The 16,284-nt window shown below is 43.4% G+C and overlaps 2 protein-coding genes across 3 annotated transcripts in view; one reads left to right on the top strand and one right to left on the bottom strand.

Moving 5' to 3' along the window:
* Positions 1-8,171, top strand: part of rgs11 (regulator of G protein signaling 11) — a 13,054-nt gene extending 4,883 nt beyond the window's left edge. Inside the window, exons 8-17 of the mRNA XM_053676070.1 lie at positions 69-150; positions 4,553-4,621; positions 5,520-5,543; positions 5,682-5,746; positions 5,950-6,063; positions 6,315-6,430; positions 6,636-6,723; positions 7,277-7,415; positions 7,536-7,618; positions 7,764-8,171. Coding sequence (XP_053532045.1) covers positions 69-150; positions 4,553-4,621; positions 5,520-5,543; positions 5,682-5,746; positions 5,950-6,063; positions 6,315-6,430; positions 6,636-6,723; positions 7,277-7,415; positions 7,536-7,618; positions 7,764-7,872 — 889 coding nt within the window. The 3' untranslated portion in view covers positions 7,873-8,171. The remainder of the gene's footprint in view (positions 1-68; positions 151-4,552; positions 4,622-5,519; positions 5,544-5,681; positions 5,747-5,949; positions 6,064-6,314; positions 6,431-6,635; positions 6,724-7,276; positions 7,416-7,535; positions 7,619-7,763) is intronic.
* Positions 8,172-8,945: 774 nt separating this feature from the next.
* On the bottom strand, positions 8,946-15,873 carry pgap6 (post-glycosylphosphatidylinositol attachment to proteins 6). 2 transcript variants are annotated; one of them, XM_047151185.2, is made up of 13 exons: positions 15,701-15,873; positions 15,225-15,402; positions 14,647-14,857; positions 14,224-14,348; positions 13,697-13,965; positions 12,464-12,753; positions 12,227-12,320; positions 11,948-12,065; positions 11,520-11,671; positions 11,224-11,402; positions 10,895-11,041; positions 10,656-10,772; positions 8,946-10,562 (listed from the first exon to the last, which is right to left on the bottom strand). In XM_047151185.2, exons 1-13 carry the CDS (start codon positions 15,762-15,764, stop codon positions 10,269-10,271), a joined length of 2,238 nt encoding a protein of 745 aa, XP_047007141.1. In that variant the 5' UTR covers positions 15,765-15,873; the 3' UTR covers positions 8,946-10,268. The 2 variants fall into 2 exon arrangements, with proteins under 2 accessions (XP_047007141.1, XP_017312973.1); XM_017457484.3 differs by having other exon boundaries at positions 11,520-11,659; positions 15,701-15,872.
* Positions 15,874-16,284: the final 411 nt, after the last annotated feature.

Here is a 16,284-nt window from a genome sequence, read left to right as displayed (position 1 = left end):
ATCTAAAGTGCATTATATTATCACTGACATTATTTTATTGGTAACGCACCGAGTTTTCTCTTCTTCAGGGCATCGAAACACCGTCGGAAATCCGATCGCATTGTGCTGGAGTGTCAGGAGCAAGCGTACTGGCTGGTCAACAGACCCCCTGTGTGTACAATACACTAAAATACACACTCTATACACTCTGTACACACTCTATACACTCTGTACACACTCTATACACTCTGTACACACTCTATACACACTCTATACACTCTGTACACACTCTATACACACTCTGTACACACTCTATACACTCTGTACACACTCTATACACTCTGTACACACTCTATACACACTCTATACACACTCTATACACACTCTATACACTCTGTACACACTCTATACACACTCTATACACACTCTATACACTCTGTACACACTCTGTACACACTCTATACACTCTGTACACACTCTATACACTCTGTACACACTCTATACACACTCTATACACACTCTGTACACACTCTATACACACTCTATACACACTCTATACACTCTGTACACACTCTATACACTCTGTACACACTCTATACACACTCTATACACACTCTGTACACACTCTATACACTCTGTACACACTCTATACACTCTGTACACACTCTATACACACTCTATACACACTCTATACACTCTGTACACACTCTATACACACTCTATACACACTCTATACACACTCTATACACTCTGTACACACTCTATACACACTCTATACACACTCTATACACTCTGTACACACTCTGTACACACTCTATACACTCTGTACACACTCTATACACTCTGTACACACTCTATACACACTCTATACACACTCTGTACACACTCTATACACACTCTATACACACTCTATACACTCTGTACACACTCTATACACTCTGTACACACTCTATACACACTCTATACACACTCTGTACACACTCTATACACTCTGTACACACTCTATACACTCTGTACACACTCTATACACACTCTATACACACTCTATACACTCTGTACACACTCTATACACACTCTATACACACTCTATACACACTCTATACACTCTGTACACACTCTATACACACTCTATACACTCTGTACACACTCTATACACTCTGTACACACTCTGTACACACTCTGTACACACTCTGTACACACTCTATACACACTCTATACACACTCTATACACACTCTATACACACTCTATACACACTCTGTACACACTCTATACACACTCTATACACACTCTGTACACACTCTGTACACACTCTATACACTCTATACACACTCTATACACACTCTGTACACACTCTATACACACTCTATACACTCTGGACACACTCTATACACTCTGTACACACTCTATACACACTCTATACACTCTGTACACACTCTATACACACTCTATACACTCTGTACACACTCTGTACACACTCTATACACACTCTGTACACACTCTATACACACTCTGTACACACTCTGTACACACTCTATACACACTCTGTACACACTCTGTACACACTCTATACACACTCTATACACACTCTGTACACACTCTGTACACACTCTGTACACACTCTATACACACTCTATACACACTCTATACACACTCTGTACACACTCTGTACACACTCTATACACACTCTATACACACTCTGTACACACTCTGTACACACTCTGTACACACTCTATACACACTCTATACACACTCTGTACACACTCTGTACACACTCTGTACACACTCTATACACACTCTATACACACTCTATACACACTCTGTACACACTCTATACACACTCTATACACACTCTGTACACACTCTATACACACTCTATACACACTCTATACACACTCTGTACACACTCTGTACACACTCTGTACACACTCTGTACACACTCTATACACACTCTGTACACACTCTATACACACTCTATACACACTCTATACACACTCTATACACACTCTGTACACACTCTATACACACTCTATACACACTCTATACACTCTGTACACACTCTATACACTCTGTACACACTCTATACACACTCTATACACACTCTGTACACACTCTGTACACACTCTGTACACACTCTGTACACACTCTATACACTCTGGACACACTCTATACACACTCTATACACACTCTGTACACACTCTATACACTCTGTACACACTCTATACACTCTGTACACACTCTATACACACTCTATACACACTCTATACACACTCTGGACACACTCTATACACACTCTGTACACACTCTGTACACTATACACTCTGGACACACTCTATACACACTCTGTACACACTCTGTACACACTCTATACACTCTATACACACTCTGTACACATTCTGTACACACTCTATACACTCTGTACACTCTCTGTACACACTCTATACACACTCTATACACTCTATACACACTCTGTACACACTCTATACACACTCTATACACACTCTATACACACTCTGTACACACTCTATACACACTCTATACACACTCTATACACTCTGTACACACTCTATACACTCTGTACACACTCTATACACACTCTATACACACTCTGTACACACTCTGTACACACTCTGTACACACTCTGTACACACTCTATACACTCTGGACACACTCTATACACACTCTATACACACTCTGTACACACTCTATACACTCTGTACACACTCTATACACTCTGTACACACTCTATACACACTCTATACACACTCTATACACACTCTGGACACACTCTATACACACTCTGTACACACTCTGTACACTATACACTCTGGACACACTCTATACACACTCTGTACACACTCTGTACACACTCTATACACTCTCTGTACACACTCTATACACACTCTATACACTCTATACACACTCTGTACACATTCTGTACACACTCTATACACTCTGTACACTCTCTGTACACACTCTATACACACTCTATACACTCTATACACACTCTGTACACACTCTGTACACACTCTGTACACACTCTATACACACTATATACACACTCTATACACTCTGTACACACTCTATACACACTCTATACACTCTATACACTCTGTACACACTCTGTACACTCTGTACACACTCTATACACACTCTATACACTCTATACACACTCTGTACACACTCTATACACTCTGTACACACTCTATACACACTCTGTACACACTATGAGTGTATTCAGTATACACTCTGTATATTATGAAAGCTCTATAACTCTATATAAAGCAGTTGTTCTGTTGCTATATTGTATTCCAGACATCTGATACGCTCTCCAGAGTTCCTCTTCCCTCTCGTTTCCCTGCGAGGCGTCCGAATGTCTCCTTCTCTACAGAAGCGTATATAAGCGTTGCTCAGGAACAGAGCACGCAGTTGAACTGATCAGATAATTTATAACTCAGATGAACGTGTTGTTTAGAGACAGAAGAGTGCTTGAACTGAACATTACAGAAATACAATACGGCTGATGGTTCGGTCACACGTTAGCGTCCGATCCTTCAACAGATTCTTTGCCACAGTTCATCTAGCTACGGGTCCATTAGCTACATACTAACTGGCCAATGAGTTCCCTGTAGAATTCTGGACTGTGATTGGTCAGAAGGTGTTGATTAGTTTTCTATAACAGCAGCTCTGACAGTAGCGCAGGTTCATATTAATGCTCTCATTCTGATACATTATTAATTCATGTGTGTAATGACCTGGTGAAGTTGTAATCTTCAGGACAGAAGAGTCTCGGTTATTTATGACCGTGTTGCTCAGGCTCTTTTTCACATGCACAGATGTAGAGTGCATGAAGGATAACACTGTGCAGCACTGTCTGTACAGAAAAATCCTGCACATGCTCTTACATTTCAACACAGCTTTTAACTTCTGAAATATTTAATCAGACGGATAAAAGCCTCGGTTCCACTTTTATTTAAAAAAAAAAAAAAAAGATCAGCGGTTGGGATTAAGGGATTGAGGGAAAGAGAAAAGCAGAGAGAAAGAGTTTAATGCAGCGTGAGAATGAAGGGGGGAAGAGTGAGAGGGGAAGAAACTCGGGTTTGGGAATAAGCAAGAGAATATTGTGTGTGTGTGTGTGTTGGCAAGGTCATATGACCAGGGCTTTCTCTTTAATGGATCCATCTTCTGCTCCAAACCTTAAGAGGATTCCATTACTGCGATATCCTGTGTTTGTGTGTGTGTGTGTGTGTGTGTGTGTGTGTGTGTGTGTGTGTGTGTGTGTGTGTGAGAGAGAGAGAGAGAGAGAGAGAGAGAGAGAGAGAGAGAGAGAGAGAGAGAGAGAGAGAGAGAATAATCTCAGAACTGGAGCTAAAATCTGGTGGATTTAGAGGCCATTCCTTCACATAAAGTGTATGTGTGTGTGTGTGTGTGTGTTCATCTCCTGACAAAAGTAAGTGAATCCAACAACGATCACACCAACGATTGCAGATTCCTTGTGAACGAGCTGTTTCTATAGGCGTTTCACGAGGTTTATATCCGATATGCTGTAACACACGATGTTATTTATATATTCAGCCAGGTGCTATGGACATTCTGGAGTTCGGTCCTGAGAGACGGAACGCTGCTAACACAAAAGTACAACTGGTGAGTGAGGAAAAGCTTCGCAGCATTGATCTGATCTACTGTATGCGTGGATCATTCTGACACAGCCAGGTGTTTTTCAGCATCTGTGCTGAAGCTGTAGATCATTAGAGAACGCAGGAGCTCAGTGCTCTAGGCTAAGGTTCAGAACCTTATCACACTGAGCATGCCTGGTTCCAAGGTTCTCGAGAGGAACACGGTCATAAACTGTTTATTAAAACGAAGGAATACGGATACGAAGGAATTTATTCATAGATCATAATCCATGAAATTCCAGACGGAGTAGACGCACGCCACGCATAGGGGGCGCTCTTTCACCGCTTAACTGCATATTTATCCTGTTAAGCTCTTCTTCTTTTTTTGCGTTTTATGGAGTTGTGTGGGCGTGGCTTAACGTAAATATGGTGTGAACATAAAAAAACACTTTCATAAATCTTAGTTCAGTTTAGACACAAAAACATTCACACACGATGTCGGCAGCGTAAAGAAGATAATCCGGCTGATAAATATGTCTAAGTGTAATATTATAAACCAGGATTCATATTTTATACTAACGGTAGCACATTTCATATAGAGACAACATTCTCACTTATATCTCTCATCGCCTCGAGAACTGAAGACCAAAATATACTAAACAACTTAAAAACAACTTTATTAGCTAAACTCTCAACTAACATGGACGAATCCCTCTCTCTCTCTCTCTCTCTCTCTCTCACCTGCTCACGTCTTTAATGGAGTAAGTATTCACTCTGTAAAGTTGTACTGAAACTAAAATGAAATGTAAAAGGCTTCTTGGATAAAATCTTAGAATTTTATATTAGAATCTTTATCGCAGAAATATTTTTAGTATAAATGACTTTATAAAACAAACAATATTTATCTTCTGTACGTTTCAGAACAGAACGCTGAATTCTACAGGAGAGAGGTAACTGCTTTCTCATCTCTGTTCTCCTCACACTCACAGTATGGCATATACAGTGTACTGTTCCATTACCGGAATATTATCAAGCGTGTGTGTGTGTGTGTGTGTGTGTGTGTGTGTGTGTGTGTGTGATGGCCTCAGATTGAGCAAATCAGGAAAAACCTGGGACGAAGGAACCGAATGAAGTCCTCTGTTTGTCTGGAAAGGTATTCCAGTTTTCTGTGTGTGTGTGTGTGTGTGTGTGTGTGTGTGTGTGTGTGTGTGTGTGTGTCCATTACTGTTTTATAGCCCGTGCTTGCCGTCTTCTTTTATTCCATCTACGACTAATGGATCTTTTATGTAGAATAGAATAGAGCATAAGTCGTGTGTGTGTGTGTGTGTGTGTGTGTGTGTGTGTGTGTGTGTACAGTTTTGTTAAGTACAGTGCCCAGTACCTGAACCATGACCCCATTATGCAAGGCTGCCTTCCCAGCAACCCCTGGATCACAGACGACATCATGTTGTGGAATATCAACTCAGACATGTGAGTCTATACACACACGCGCACACACACACACACACACACACACACACACACACACACACGCATTAGCAAGTGTATTAGTGAGACTTTCTTTTTAGGTGAAAGAAAACCCTGAACAGAAGAGCCGTAGTGAGTTGTTGTTCAGTAAACACTGCCCCCTGCTGGTGTGGAGTCTGTTTTACAATTTATACTGTGTTTATAATGTGTTTATAAGAACACTTAACATATCAACACGTGATTTTATTACGCAGGGTTGCCATGCCGACAAAACTCCGTGTGGAGCGTTGGAGCTTTAGCTTCATGGAGCTGTTGAACGACCCGATGGGCAGAAAAGAATTCCTCACTTACCTGGAGAAAGAGTTCAGTGGTACACACACACACACACACACACACACACACACACACACACACACACACACAGGAAAAGAAAATCTTAATTTGGTCAAAATCATTTTTTTTTAAAAATCTTTGTAGATATTTTCAACATTTCACTTCTTGTTTATTCCTTCATCTCTCCTCCCTCAATTTTCCCTTTCTCTCTCTCTCTCTCTCTCTCTCTCCCTTTCCCTCAGCGGAGAATCTGTGCTTCTGGCAGGCGTGTGAGGACCTGCGACACGGAGACACTTCCAAAATCCCAGAGAAAGTGGATGAGATTTACACGTAGGACTTCCTCACACAGATCACACACACACACACACACACACACACACACACACACACACACACACACACACACAGATATAATCAAGCTGAATGTGGACACGGAGCTGCTGAACTGACAGGCTCAACTCTGGCCTAGCTTTCAGGAGTGGAGTGGGCGGGGTTAATCCGAATATCCTTCAGAAGTGGGCGGGGTTAATCGGAATATCATTGAGCATTGGGTGGGGTTAGTCTGAATAGCCTTCAGGGGTGGGCGGGGTTAGTCATAATTCTTTTTCAGAATTCTACTCCATTTATTCGATATGTTCTGAATAACAAAGTATTTAAATTTGATGATTATAAAATGATTAAAATTGAAATATGTGACTGAAGTTACTAAAGCAAATGAAAATTTACGTATACATATATATAACACACAAAGTCTCCACACGCCGCCCACTGAAGACTTTTTGTTATTTTCACCCCAGAGTGTGTTTATCCTGAAAGTGATATCGTCTGTGATGTTGTTGGTGGACTGCAGTGTGTGTGTGTGTGTGTGTGTGTGTTTCTACAGGCAGTACCTCGCTCCCGGAGCCGCACACTCGGTCAACATCGACGGTAATACGATGGCCGTCACTCTGGAGGGAATGAAGAACCCGAATCGCTTCGTCTTCGACAGCGCACAGATGCACATCTACGTCCTCATGAAGAAGGTTTTACACAAGCAGAGATACACACAACATTAAACACCACAACACACTCAATATTCACAGCAATGATGAGGATAACTCTGTACTGTGTGTGTGTGTGTGTGTGTGTGTGTGTGTGTGCAGGACTCATACAGTCGCTACATAAAGTCTGAACAGTACAAGAGCTTGTTAGCGAAAGCTGTAGTACCACAGGAAACAAAGAAGAGGTATAAACACACACACACACACACACACACACACAAACCTCAAATATTTAACATTAGTCTCAAACAAAGAATCCACTGACACCCTGTGTGTGTGTGTGTGTGTGTGTGTGTGTGTGTGTGTGTGTGTGTGTGTGTGTGTGCGCAGTGTGTTTCCGTGTATGCGTCGTCAGCGAAATTCAAGCTACGCACCAGCTCTGGTACAAACAGGAGATGAAAATGGGAAGACCAACGCTGGAACTGCTTCACAGATTTAATCACACACACACACACACACACACACACACACAATTAAAATATAGCAATAATTAATAATATGCACTAAATCACATTTCTAATCTCAGTTTCTAAGATTTTTCTCACGATATATTATTCATCATTCTTTATTATTTATCAGTGTATTACTCTGTCGTTTAGTTCACACTAAATACATGAATAAGAGTTTTTATCTAATCTAATCTAATCTAATCTCACTGATTCTTCATGACGTGAGCACTGAGGAAGTAGTATGTTGAGGAGACGTGAAGGTAAATCGGTAATAAAGCTTCTGTATGTGTATGAGTCACTTCATACGTTTAACTACAGAGCTGTAGTCAGGTTCAAGGCCCGGACTAGCCGAGACCGAGTCAGACTCGAGTCCGAACGACTCGACACCGCTACTGCAGCTCCAACCACTGACCCGGAATCACTTCTTCATCAGAACAGAAAAGACCACACGCCCAGATCAAATCCATCTCAAGACTGGACTGGAGTCCTGCAGCTCGAACGGCACTCACACACACACACACACACACACACACACACACATTAACACTCCAATACTCACACACACACCTTAGCGCAGTACACTAGCCGTAGTTTACTGTATTCTATCATGGGGTAGTTTCTGCTGTAAATGTGTCCTAGTCATACATCACCTCCACATTATTTCCAGTCTCAGTGTTGTGTTTTTCTGAACTTCTCTCTTCATAAATCGCAGAATAAAGCACAATCACAAGCAGCTCATGTTTCCCGTTCGTCTTCTTTATGAAATATTCAGACGCTGGTGGAAAAAAAGGAACGCGATCGATAAGAAAACGACTCGGGAGACTTTCTGACCCTCGGATATTTTGGCCTTCATTCGAATCGTGTGCAACAAAACACTAACTGGGTTCTGACCTCCTTCACGTCTCCTCTGCGGATACAGACGCCAGAAACACCACCGCTCGCGGTTCTGTAAGAGCGACCCGAAACACCCACGAGCCCGGTTCCTTACATGGGCTTCATTTATAACCACAACATATCTTCAAGTGTCAGAATTCTTAGGATGAGAAAGGACTTTTACAGTACGTAATTAATAATCACTTTATTAGCACTTGATCAGAGTTTGCTTACAAAGCAAATGACAAACCAATTAACAAAAAAGTACAATTTATTTAATTAATCAAACATTTTTCATTCAGACTGAATCACATTATATCCTCTGCAGAACCCGGGCTCTTACTGGCCACTGTTCAATCGTCACACACTCACACAGGTACGTTCTTACCATCGCAACATTTGAGTGTGAACACACACACACACACACACGCAAAACTGCAATGAAGTGCTGAAGAGGTCCATCATCCATAATAGTCCATATGCCTTAACACCATGTTCATAACCACAAATACCATAAAAGAATCAAGAAAACCAAAGAATAAAGGTCTCACACACACACACACACACACACACACACACACACACACAGTCTCTCTGTCGAAGCAAATACACACACAACCAAAAATTTATGTGCAATTTATAAAAGTGCATTATCCAGTATTTTTCAGTTTTTATTTATTTTTTGTTTGTTTGTTTATTTATTTATTTAAGAAAAAGGGGGAATAAAGCTGCATCGTGTTTCTCCTGATTTAATCCCGATCCTGAATAGATATCACACATGTATTAGTGTGTAATGTATGTAATTATATTCACACTGGCCACAGTGAAGGTATCACTGTAATAAAGAAGAGAATGAAGTGCTACTGGCCGTGTGTCTGAGACTGGGAGTAGACTGGGAGTAAACTGGGAGTAGACTGGGAGTTGTGACGTCACACCTTTCCTGTATTACACCGTGCCAAAACCAACAACAATCAAACACATCGACTTGAAATGGACACGGAAAGGGGCGGTCCTTACTGCACATCGCATGCTCGCTGCTGATTGGCTGGAGAATGTTTCACAGATCTTAACAAGCCTAAACGACTCCACTGCTGCGTTTAGTGCGTTCATACTACATTCCTTTAAACCTTGTACTGTTTCCTGGAAATTAACGCATGGGGTTTAAGAGCACGACGGACCAGTCGTACTTTTGCCAGTAAAAACGAACGTACGCTTTCTTTCATTTATTTGACACTTAAATAAATAACGTTTTTATTTATTGGTTTACTTTACACACGTGAACGTGAGTCGAGTGGAAATCAGAACTCCTCGTCAGTAACTAGGTAACAGACTGAAAAAGTGGCACTCTTATCTTGTGAGGGTCATGTGATACACCGTGTCCAATCAGCAACGAGCACGTGATGTTCTGTAAGGACCGCCCCTTTCTGTTCTCAGGTCATGTTGTGTTCCACAGTCTAATGTGTGTTCTGATTCTCTGTTGCGTTGCACATTACACGTGTGTGTGTGTGTGTGTTTAGGAGATGGTGTGAAGCTCTTCCTTCTGATTCAGACACAGTTTATATCCACAGAGCTTGTGTGGCCAGCCCCAGGGCGGCGTGTTCTTCTCACGTGACGGCAGGAGGAACACCACGCTGGTGGCCACCATGACGTGCCAGATTGAGTGTGTGTAGTAGTAGTTACTGTCGGTCTGAGCGAAGGCGTACACGCACAACCCGATGAGCGCCGATACGATGCCGGGGATCAGGAAGAAAACCCAGCGCTTCCAGGAGGGCGGATAACACTGACGACGCTTCACGCCACGATAAATCTGTAACATATAATCATCATGATGTGGATAAGATCATCACGGCAGCAGTAGCATTGACTTCTGAACACCAGCAGACTCGGGCTCGACTCTTACCCAGGCGCTCAGCATGATCACTAATGCAAACAGCACAGGACCTAGAAGGTTCCACAAGCCTCTGCGGTCCAGCTGCATCGCCATGGCAATAAAGAGTGTCCCACCCAAGAAGAAGACCTGGAGGATAGGACAGAAGGGAAATTTTTTACCATGACGTAAACGTATTTTCCAGCAGCGCTGGGTTTAAATCCAGGAATATGACGTGTAACACACACGTCTGAGTTATTAAACACGCCTACGTATTTAAGTGTGTACTGCAGTCGCGCCATGCAGACGATGGTCACCCACACGGCCACCACCGAGCCCAGGAAGTCACAGAACTGCAGCGTGTCGTAGTCCATGATGCAGAGCACCGTCACGCCAGGCTGATCACACGCATGATAAAACTACACACACACACACACACACACAGATGCATCAACAACACACACGAAGATGTTATATATCTCTCTCACATACAATTAACGTTCTCGTTCTCTTTCACACGTAATAAAACAGTCATTCGGTTTGTATCGAGGTGGAGGTGATCAGATGCAGGTGTGGAGCGCGAGGACGATACGATACGCACGGTGGAGAAGAACATGGTGAAGAGGTAGACGGTGGCCTCGGCGTGGTAGCCGCGGTACAGCGCCACCACGATGGGAGGGAGGAAGAGCAGGTTACTGAGCGTCAGCAGGAGCACGGCGGCTAACTGCCGAGAGAACGACAGAGCGCTCGATCCGTCTGAGCAGCTCCATCCCAACCAACCTGGTCTCTCACACACACACACACACACACACACACACAGAATTATAAATGAGTACAAAACATTACATCACATTATGTGTGTGTGTGTGTGTGTGTGTGTGTGTGAGAGAGAGTCACCTGCTTTACACACACAGGCAGCGTACAGGTAGCTCTGTGTGCGCAGCAGCCTGCAGTCTCCATACGGACCGCAGTCATCTACACACGCGCTCACACTCGCCGACACGCTCACCACGGCCGAGACGTTACTGCACACAACACTGAAAACACCACTACTACCGTTACTATGGAAACGATAACGCATCGGAGCGAGCGCATTAATATAAAGCTGCGCTACCGTCAGTGCTACTGTTATAGAGAATTAAATCACCACTTTCTGACCAATCAGAGTCCAGAACTCAGCAGAGCAGTGGTGTAAATATACAAGATCATTTATTATCAGTAAAGACAGTACGGAAGTTCTTCTGGCAATCAAAACCATTTCGGGAATTCCATCCAATATATATGTGTGTGTGTGTGTGTGTGTGTGTGTGTGTGTGTGTGTGTACCTGTTATTACAGATGCTCTGCAGACTGAGGTACCAGGTCACTGCTTTAGGAAAGGGAATCCTCAACAACGCCTTCGTTTCATTACTGTTCACTCGGAGTGGATACCCCTTCATGAAAGCTACACACACACACACAAACACACACACACACACACACACACACACACACACTTAAAATGTAAACACTCCATGGTTTTTGCTTAAAAAAGTCTTTTACATGTCCATGTGGTCACTGTGTGTGTGTGTGTGTGTGTGTGTGTGTGTTGATGTGGTAACACACCTGCATCACATGACTTGGTGGTGTTGAGTTGAAGAACAGGAGCAGAAGGTGTTAGACACGCCCTCACACTGTCTAATGGACCAATCACGGAGGTCTAGAATATAAAAGTGTCTCATTCACTACTTCCCTCTGAGACATTTCTCCCTATAAGCGGTTTCCCCGATCATCTACCTGCAGGGAAAATCTACCCCAATAGTCCCAATCCACACACACACACACACACACACACACACACACCGTGTTGAGGTGGAGCTGGAGGATTAGCGCCCCCCCGCTGTCTGCAGAGTCCAGCTCCAGGGTCAGCAGGGTGGGGAGACGGGACAGAGCGGTTACGCTGCCGTTAGCGATGGTGAACTGAACTGAAAAGACGTCCTGCGCCTCCCGTAACACAGCTGGGGTCTGGATGCAGCTGTTAGAGTGTAGAGAGACGCCACCGGAGGAGTTTTTGGGGGACGAGATGAGAGACGAGCTGCTCAGGGGAAAGGAGACGTTCACACCTCCAGGGACGCTCGAGGGTTTACAGCCAGCTGTTAGAGAGAGACAGAGGGAGAGAGAGAGAGAGAGAGAGACAGAAAGAGAGAGAGACAGAGAGAGAAATGAGTTCTTTTTTTTTTTTTTAAATATACAAAATCCCATATTTGACTAACTGACAGAACTCAGAGGCTCGAGGTGGATTATTCACACATACAGAGACTTGCGGCGACAAAGCAACCGGAGACCATTCCCTGGCGACTAGATGTGGGCGTGTCCAACGACTTTGACATTTGGAGCGACTCGGTGCGGCGGCTACCAATAGGAGTGAAGACGGTAAAGCGCACGTGATCCGTAGCCTCCCGTCCTCGCTAGCAGAAGCAGCGTCGTTGCGGCTGTAGCGGATTAGCTTAGTTTAGGATCTTAGCGGGTTTAAATGCTGCTTCACACACTGCTTCTCCTTCATCTCGTAGGATATGATGCACATACACACTGGTGGTGAGTTTTATTTAAGATCGCTCTCCCTCCAGAATGTTTCAGATTTGCAGCAAGAAAACTGGTTTGCTGTCAAAAGTGGAATGTTAGTTGCGCCACCCAAGTTACTATGGCAACCGGTAGTAGGAACGCCTACATACCTGCGACTTCACAGTACAGTGACCGGAAACCTGCAGCGATAAAATCGCCATGTGTGAACGCACCTTTATGACTTAATCTGTCTGAGTACTGGGTTTCTCCTTGTTCTCTGTGGATGTTGGTGTCAGTACACGTCTCCTAAACTCCTGAATCTGTTCAGCTGGGCACATCCCTCAGTACTGTCCTCTACACAGTCATCTAATAAAAAAAGCTCTCTTGAATTCAACTGACTGCAGGACTACATTCATACACACATCAAACCTGCATCCTGAGCTGTTTCACGCTTTATTCAGAATCGACAGTGAGGAGGAAACGCCCACGTCCTGGTCATGTGACCGTAACCTCCACAGAGTTATGCGGACAGACCTGTATAGTTTGCCGAGATGCTGAAAGTCGCCGTCACGTTCGCTCGGCTGATTTCCACCGAAACCCTCACCCAGGTGTTCCACGGCGGATCGGAGAGAGAAGCAGAGCACGGCTCGTTCCCGGAGCAGTTCGCTGTAATCGCTGAGCTCTGGCCCAAAGAGGTGGAGCCTAAAGTGATTGACAGCGAGCAATTGGTCACGGGAACAGTCTGTACAGAGCACGACTGGATAAAGACGTCCAGCTTGGAGGAGAACTCAGGAACAAAAACCCTGCAGCAGAAGATTAGACAGAAATATTTAATAAGATAATACAGTTCTGTGTTAGTGATATATCTCTCAATCACCATGACATCACTCGTCACCATGGCAACGTCTTATTTCCTCGTTTGCTCCACAGTTTAAATTTTTTCTAGAATTCTATACTTAGCTCACACACAAACAGGTCACGGTTACGTGTACACATGCCTCGGAGGTCAGATGAATATTTCACACACACACACACACACACACACACACACACACACACACCTGAACTGAGCGTGTTGCTGAGTGAGTGTCTGAGCGAGTGGAATGTTGGTCTGCAGGATTGGCGTGTCCACGGCTCTCCTCACGTACATCTGCGGCTGTAAGGAATACGAACACGACGGCAGCCCCTGCACAACACCTCCGTTCATTAACTCTCTACAACAGCAGCTCTGACTGTAGCGCAGGTTTACATTAACGCGCTCCTTCTGATACCTTATCGTTTCCATAGTAACAGCTCTATAATAAACAGTAGAGTTCTCTTACAATAAGGAGATGTTTATGGAAGGAGTCTCCAGTGTCAGAAGCAGTTCTCTTATACTATAGCAAACAAATTTGCCAGTAATCACTATATACTGAGTAAAGTTACTGCTTTACCTCGGACTCTTACAAAGCGCCGACACTGGAGACGCTGAGCGAGTGCTGTACCTGTTGTTGTATCTTGCCATCGTCTTTAGGTAGATGCGCGGCGATGAACCAGTCTCCAGCTTCAGGCTGCGTGACGTTAAACAGCGTGACGCTGGCGGTCTGACCCTGACTCACACTCACGCTCAGGTTATAGGCCAGAGAGAAGGCCGTGGAGTTCGGGAACGCCGTGTTAATGGGATTGATGACGGGTGGAGCTCCGGCCCGAAAGTGCCTGTTAGAGTATTTATCAAACAGAACAAAATATTTAGACATATATAAACACACACTCAGTGTTTTTGAGCTTACTATATCACAAAGCCCCGATGCTGGATCAGCTGGTTAACGACTGCATATTTCATGTATAAAGATTGGCGAGTCGTGTTTATTTAATTTTACGTAATATTTTATCATACTTTTTTGCGATAATACTTCTCTATTTATTTGTTTATTTGTTTATTTATTCTATCTTAATTCATTATTTTTAAACAACAACCACCAGATCATCATCTGAATCACTGAACACACGACACAAGAACCCGTGTATGAAAGTTCTAACTCTTGTGTTGAAGGTGTCTGAAGGGGGAGTTTGTGTGGCTCACACTGAGATGTTCTGGTCTCCGCAGCTGAACCCGGAACCGCGCATCACTATAAGCGACCAGCGCACAAGCTCCGCCCCTTCCGGAACTCGGAACCGGAACAGGCGCGCGTTCCCGAACCAGCTGTACATGGACAACCTCTGAGGCGTGTTGGAATAAAACCCGCTGACGTAGCTGACATCTGCGGAGGTGAAGTGACGTCACGAGGCGGCATTCACAAACAAAAACAAAAACAACAACAAAAGTCATTCTTTTATTTTTCATTCACGTCAGTTTGCTTTTATTTTATAATTGTATTAATACTAAACTTAACCCTGTAAGAGATTCTGTAACAATCCTGTAAAGTGCTCCATCTTTCCAGAATATAAACATTATAGTAATAAACTACACGAGCATTGTTTACAAATAAACTCCTAAGACTCGCTAACACCCGCAAACATTATAACACTAAAATAAAGCTGAATATGTCACTAACTCACCGTCAGCGAAACCGCAAACCACCGCGTGAAACAGAAAAAGCCACCTAAATAAAATTCCTGCCATTTTACAAACTGAAATAAATCACATGTTTGTTTTGAACAGTGTCGAAGGCGACTGCTGCCATGAACACTGCTGCGGCTTACTTCCGGGTTCCGTCAGTTTCCTCACCGGCATAGCCACGCCCTCGCCCAGCTGCTTGCGCTGTGATTGGCCACTGAGTTTAAGTAGGCTACTGAACAGATTGATTTGACTCTTAATAAGAAAATCAAATACTCCATAGATATTACCCTGATAATGATACTTTTTAATTTTTTATGATGTGTGTGTGTGTGTGTGTGTGTGTGTGTGTGTGTGTGTGTGTGTGTGTAAGAATTCAGAGAACAGTTATTCTTCTGTTGTTCATTTCCACATTCTTTCTAGAAGGATCTCTACTTTCTACATTTACAAAGAAGAACTGGTAAAGAAATTTCTCTGTACACTATATTTGAATGAGCTGTTACTATAGAAACGATCCTGTACTAAAACGTGTGAGGTGTAGGTGTTTTGTTGTTGTTGTTGTTGTTTTTGTTTGTTTCATATATTC

This window comes from Ictalurus punctatus, chromosome 26, assembly GCF_001660625.3.
Source record: "Ictalurus punctatus breed USDA103 chromosome 26, Coco_2.0, whole genome shotgun sequence".
NCBI classification, from domain to species: domain Eukaryota; kingdom Metazoa; phylum Chordata; class Actinopteri; order Siluriformes; family Ictaluridae; genus Ictalurus; species Ictalurus punctatus.
The sequence above is the reverse complement of the archived record's forward strand: the minus strand, read 5'-3'. Positions and strand labels throughout refer to the sequence as shown.

Coding starts and splice junctions, on each gene's coding strand:
- pgap6 (XM_047151185.2), bottom strand. CDS start 15,764: ATGGCAGGAATTTTATTTAGGTGGCTTTTTCTGTTTCACGCGGTGGTT. Junction 13,966..14,223: donor CAGCAACACGCTCAGTTCAG/GTGTGTGTGTGT, acceptor CTTCTGCTGCAG/GGTTTTTGTTCCTGAGTTCT. Junction 10,563..10,655: donor TGATCATGCTGAGCGCCTGG/GTAAGAGTCGAG, acceptor TATATGTTACAG/ATTTATCGTGGCGTGAAGCG.